Below are 6,000 nucleotides of genomic sequence, written 5' to 3'. Positions count from 1 at the left end.
GGGGGGGGGGGGGGGGGGGGGGGGGGGGGGGGGGGGGGGGCGGTCCCTCAGGAGGGAGGTCCAGGCGCGGGATGCGCGGGACGCGCCGGATGCGCGGGGGTGAGCGTGTGTGTGGGGCCGCGCGGAGCCTCAGCTAGGGCCTGGGCGGCCCAGCGTGGCTCTTCCGAGGGTGGGGCAGCCGCGGCCCGGCCTGACGTCTGGCGCCTTGACCGTCACTCGGCGCTCGCCCCGCCCCGCCGCGGCCGCAGCAGCCGGGAGAAGCCCCTAGGAGCCACCGCCGCCGGCCGCACTCGGATCGCAGCGGGCGCAGCCATGGCTTCAGGGCTGGCGGGTAAGGGGACGCGGGGCGCGGGGGCGGCGGGAGGGCAGCCCCGAGCCGCGGCCCCCAGCCCTCGGCTGAGCGGCAGTTCCCCCGTGTCACCCCACAGAGGCGGAGACCCGGCAGAGGTTGCTGCGCACCGTCAAGAAGGAGGTAAGTGCCGGGCGGGGGCCGGGGGCGCGACCCACAGGGCAGGGAGCCACCGCAGCCAGCCCGGAAAGCGTCTGCAAAGGAGCGGTGGCCTCCTGGGGTGTGGAGCTACCCTGCGTTGGTGCTGACCCCACGGAGCTAGAAGCGGGTGAGCTTGGGGGTGGGATTATTGGTGGGGGGCCCTGGGTGTTTTTGTGCTGTGTGCAGGGGCGACTGCTGCGTGAGGGCCCTCCAGGTGGAGGCACACCTGGATGTGTCTGAGTAGGACCCCCTCTTGTGGAAGAGCAGGTTGGTGGGTCTCGCCAAGGTGAGAAAAGCACTTGGTGGGGCTGACAGGGCATGTTGCTGGGGGCGGGCTGGATGGGACTGCAGCAGGAGCACCAGACTTTGGGAAAGGGGAGGAAGTCACTACGGGGAAATAAAGCTTCCCACCTACCCCTCCCCGAAATTCTCAGTCCTTGGAGCCACCCCCAGGAACCAGGGGGCTCCCTCCCTGAGAGTCCCAGGTCAGTGGGTTACTCCATTTGAGGCATGTGCGCATGCTCCCCTGGCAGGCAGGCCCCCCCTGACCCCCACCCCACCCCACCCTCGAACGAGGGTGAGAATTAGTCAGGGTTCAGCTGCCCCTCTGCCCCTTCCCTCTCCCTGGGGTTAGACGGAAGCCCAGTCTAGCCTTAGAGTTAATAGTTCATGACTTCTCGGAGAGTGGGAGAATCTATAGTGATGGGTGCCTGGGAAAGCATTTAGATACCTGGACTGCGTGTGTTTTTTTGTGTGTGTACGTGCATGCACATGTCTGTGTGGGTGAGGACACGTAGCTGTGAGTATGTGTATCTGAGAACATGTGTGCATCTGCCTGGAGATATCTAAGTGTATCTCTGTGTGTACATGCATCCGTGTGTCTGTGTGTTTGTTTTTGTGATTATGATGTGTATCTGTGTGATGTGGGAATCTCTGTGAATGAGTGAGGTTGTGACTGTGTGTGTGCATGTGACATGGGATGCATGAGTCTGTGTGTGAATGAGTGAGCTGTGACCATGTGTGCATGAGTGAGGCTGTGTCTGTGTGTGTGCATCGCCCTCCTCATGTCACCCGCATCCCTCCACGTGGGACCCCATTGCTGCTGAGCCTGCCTCACATCTGCATCCTGAGTGCTCAGCCCTAGACCAGGAATGGCCGCAGACCTTGGGGGCTGACCTGATCCTCTGCCTCTGTGTATGTTGAGGGTGTCAGTGTCTGGTAACAGTGCTGTCCACCAAGAAGCCCCTCCCCGCATGGTGGCAGATACCACCAAGGGCAGCCTGGAGGCTGGAACCTGTTGCTGCCCCTCCCTGCTTGGGGAGCGTGGGCATGTGTCTGTGCATATGTCTCAGTGTGTGGCATGTCCCATTGTTGCTAAAAGAATCAGCTCCAGGCTGACTGCACATTCTAGCGTTTCTGAATAAGAAGACGTACAGGCTACATGGAATCCCTCAGAAAGGCCCAGAACTTTTCAGCTCAGGCTTCTTAGAGACCCCTGTGGGGACCTGAAGAAAGCTCTGTCTAGACCCTCTTTCCATCAAAACCTACATATTCTGATTGTTTCGGGGGGAAGTGTGTATAGACCTCCCGCCCAAAACCCTTCAGGTTAAAAACATACAATTTTTTTGTTCACTGTTTAATTAAACCTAGGTGTAATATGTGCTCCCCAAATGTTTTCACCTGGAGTGGCTGTGTTTTTAAGGAAATGCTTGACTGGTTCAACAAGAAGTTGGGGGAGGGGACCTACAGGCAGAAGAGCTTGTGAACATCTTGGAGGGAGTGCTTCCCTGGCTCTGGGCAGGCCTCCAGCTGGGGCCCTGAACCCAGCTCTGCTACCAGCTCCCTCGATGCCCTGGACGAGTTCCTTCCCCTCTCAGGGACACAGTTTCCATATCTGGAGGAGGGAGCATTGGTTCAGTGTCCCTGGAGGTCCCATCCATGTCAGTCTAGTTTGGGTTATTGGCCAGGCTGTGGGGGACTTTTCCCCTGGTGGCCAGCGGTCTGAGGCTGCATTCTCTCTCCTGGGAGCAGCTGAGTTTGGGGCTTGGGATGAGCTTTCTGCCTGGCTCGAGGCCGAGGCCATCCCCTGGTCAGAGGGACCTCTTGGCATCCTGCTTGATGCCTGGGTGGGGGGCGGGGTGCAGAGGCAGAACCTTGCAAGTTTCGGCAAAGGACCTCGAGTGCCCATTGACCCCGATCTGCAATCAGAAGGCAAGACTTATAGTTGCAAGTTGATAGCTGTTTCTAAATTTTGCATTTCGTGGGGCACATCGTTTTAGTAATTAGTGCTTCCACTTACTGGGGGCTACTCTGTGCCATATCCTGTGTGCACAGTAATTTTATGAAGTGAATGAGGTTGTTCCCATTTTCAGACAAGGAAACTGAGGCTCAGAGAGGAGAAGTGAATTCCTCAAGAGCACACAGCCCAGAAGGGACTTATCCCCCTGGCCTGTCTGGTGTTAGAGCCAGGCTGTCTTACCCCCTAAATCAGAAACATGCCCATCCACATCTACACAGTGCCACAATCTCAGCATGTGTGGGTGGTATAATTTCCATTGTACAGATAAGAAAACTGGCCCAGAGAGAGTAAGCGAAGTGTTTCAAGGGCACAGAACCAGTGAAGGGGAACAGTCTTCTGTCTGTGAGCCCCCTGTTCAGCATGGGTGCCCCCAAGGGCGTGGTGACAAATCCATGCCCCCCAAAGCAGATCTCCTCTCTCCTTTCCTTCCTCTGCCTACCTCTTTGGAGAGCATCTCCAATGGAATGGTGAAGGGGAGCTCTTTGCTTAGAAAACTGGGAATTGATTGAGGTCTTCCTTCTCTCCACCCTCTGGGTTCAGAACCACATCCCTGCCTGTCACAGCCTCGCCCAGAGGCCCCTCCCATCCTTCTTTCTGGAAGGGGCGGCTTAAGAGTTTCTGTAGATAAACCAGGCAGGTCTGCAAACTTTGTCTGAGCCACTGAAGCTACAAAGGCTAGTAGAGCCTGTGGGTCTGGAAGTTCCATCTAGTGCTGACTCAGCTGGGCTCTGTGGATCCCACAGTGAACAAGATCGGCCCTGCCCTCTGGGGGCTTACATTCCAGTACGGTGGACAGACCCTGACAGACATCCGAATGTAATTAAAAGGATGATTGCAGGCTGTGCACTGAGGTCTGAAGTAGAAGCACTTGGCATCACAAGAACATATAACTGCATGCAGGTGGCTCAGGAGGGCTTCTCGGAGGAAGTGATGTTTAAGATGTGTGAAGGATAAGTAGGCTTTTTAGGTGAAGGGATGAGGTAGCAAGAGACAGAGGAAAACCATTCCTGGCAGAGGGAACTGCACATGCAAAGACTGTGGCTGGAGGGAGCACTACAGACAAGGAATGGAAGGACTAGGAAGTGGCTGGAGTGCAGAGAGAAAGGACAATGGTGCCACATGCAGAGGGGGCAGAGCATGTGGTCCTCTCCTAAAAGCAAGAGGAAAGGAGTGGGGAGGACATGAGGAATATGGAAAGAAGAGGGTGGAGCCGAAACTCATTGCTTATCAATTGTACAACTTGGACAAGCATCTGTCTTTACCTTCACACGTATCTGGGTTTCAGTTTATTCATAATGGGGGTGAAAATTACTCACCTCTCAGGGTAAACCATGTGAAAACACCCACCACGTTAGTCTGAGCTTCTCCAGACAGGAATCTTTTTATTTTCTGTCTCCCCAGCACCACCCAGGGAAAGCTGGGGACAGCGTGGCCTCAGCATAATTTCCTCCAGCTAAATCCAACCAACTCTATCCTGGCTCCTTCCTGGCTCGATTAGCCCTCCCCTCCTTTTCCCTCCCTGCCTCCACCCCTTAATTTTGTTTTGGTTCCCAGAGCCTCAGGGACTGGCTTCCCGTTGCCATGACGACTGCCACTAAAGGAGCTAGTCACGTGACACGAGTTGATAAGGGAAGCAGAGTGTCTAACTGCCTTGTTTTCCTGCCTCAGGGCTGGGCCTGGGAGGCCTCTTAATTGGAGGGGAGAAGGCAGAGGCTTGTGGGCCAGGAGGAGAGACCCTGGGAAAGAGGCAGGGGGATGAGGTGGGTGCTAGAGAGGAAGCTACGTTTAGCTCTGCACACTGGAGCTGGTGTGAGGGCTGTCCTGGGGAGCCATCATCACAGTGGCTGAGCTGGGCTTGTCTGGGGACCCAGCCTCCCAGCTCCTGAGTGGGGGATCATGAGAGGGGAGGTAGGTGGGACGTGTTGAGAAGGTTGGAGGAAATCAAGAGGGAAACAACTGGTGTTAGTACTAGGACCCTGTGGTCCTAGTCTAACCCGGTGGCTCTTAGTGAAGGAGGGGGCACAATTTTGCCACCCAGGTAGGATTGCCACATAACATACAGGTCACACAGTTAAATTCAAAATTAAGATAAACAACAAACAATTTTTTAGAATGAGTATGTATTGCTAAATCTGGCAACCCTACCCCAGGGGACATTTGGCAACATCTGGAGACATTTTTGATTGTCATAGCTGGGGGTGCTACTGGCATCTAGTGGGAAGAGACCAGGGATGCTGCTCAACATCCTACAAAGCACAGGACAGCCCCCATCACAAGGAAGTATCCAGCTCAGAACAGCACTACTTTGCTGACTGGTCCCCACATGCCACCTTCTTTACTCAGAAAGACAACCTTAAGAGGGAGAATAACCATCTCCTTCACTTTATAGAAGAGGACCTGGAGGCACAGAGACGGTAAGCAGCTCGCTTTAAGGTTGCACAGCCAGCCTGTGGAGAAGCCAGGATTCAAATCCCACATTCTCAGGATCTGAAGGGTGGCCTCGTGGCCCCTGATTCACAGAGGGCAGAGGTAGGGAGCTACAAGCTACAGCAGAGTCCCCGGAAGCAGGCTTGGGGGTCAGATGTGTGTAGGGGAAGGAGATGAGTCAGGAAAGGTCCATTAGCCCCAGCTTGTGCAGGGCTGCGGATGCCAGGCGGCAGCCTTTGCTCCATCAGACAGTAGGGAGCTCTAGAAGATTTATGAACAGGGGAGGTCTTGCTTGGAGTTGTACTTCAGGAAGTTCCATTTGGCAGCAGGGGCCAGGACAGACCCTTTCTGCCAGCTCTTAGAAGAAAACTTCCTCTCTTCTTTCCTTCTTTCCACAAATATTTATTGAGCATCTACTAGGTGCCAGGCATTGTTGTAGGAACTGCAGATTGAGAAATGAACAAAGCAACATCCCTGCTCACGTGCTCTCGTGAAGCTTACAGTCTAGCTGGGGGACAGATAACACAAATATAGTGACAGGAGCTATGAGGAAAATAAAGCAGGAAAGGTGGTGGAGAGTGGTGACAAGCGCACTCCAGAGGGGGCACTCTGGGATGGCCTTTCCGACAGGGTGACATTTTCTGCTTGGCAGACATCTGTGGGAAGGGTGTTCCTGACAGAGGGAACAGCATATACAAAGCCCTTGAGTGGGGAACAGTGAATAGTGAGGAGGCCAGCGAGGCTGGAGCAAAGGGAAAAAGAATGAAGGAGGATGAGATGAGGT

General features: G+C 55.0%; 1 protein-coding gene across 4 annotated transcripts in view; it reads left to right on the top strand.

Moving 5' to 3' along the window:
• The first annotated feature begins 230 nt into the window (after nt 1-230).
• The window catches only part of SGSM1 (small G protein signaling modulator 1), an 82,683-nt gene continuing 76,913 nt past the window's right edge, over nt 231-6,000 (top strand). For 3 of the 4 annotated variants that reach the window (XM_029227668.1, XM_029227652.1, XM_029227662.1), the window contains exons 1-2: nt 231-331; nt 429-472. In XM_029227668.1, coding sequence (XP_029083501.1) covers nt 313-331; nt 429-472 — 63 coding nt within the window. In that variant the 5' untranslated portion in view covers nt 231-312. Of the gene's footprint in view, nt 332-428; nt 473-5,034; nt 5,204-6,000 lie in introns of those variants that run through there. The other variant, XM_029227643.1, reaches the window with a different exon arrangement.

The sequence above is a fragment of the Monodon monoceros genome, unplaced genomic scaffold (assembly GCF_005190385.1).
Source record: "Monodon monoceros isolate NGI ecotype Baffin Bay Population unplaced genomic scaffold, NGI_Narwhal_1 Super_Scaffold_1, whole genome shotgun sequence".
Taxonomy (NCBI): Eukaryota; Metazoa; Chordata; class Mammalia; order Artiodactyla; family Monodontidae; genus Monodon; species Monodon monoceros.
The sequence above is the reverse complement of the archived record's forward strand: the minus strand, read 5'-3'. Positions and strand labels throughout refer to the sequence as shown.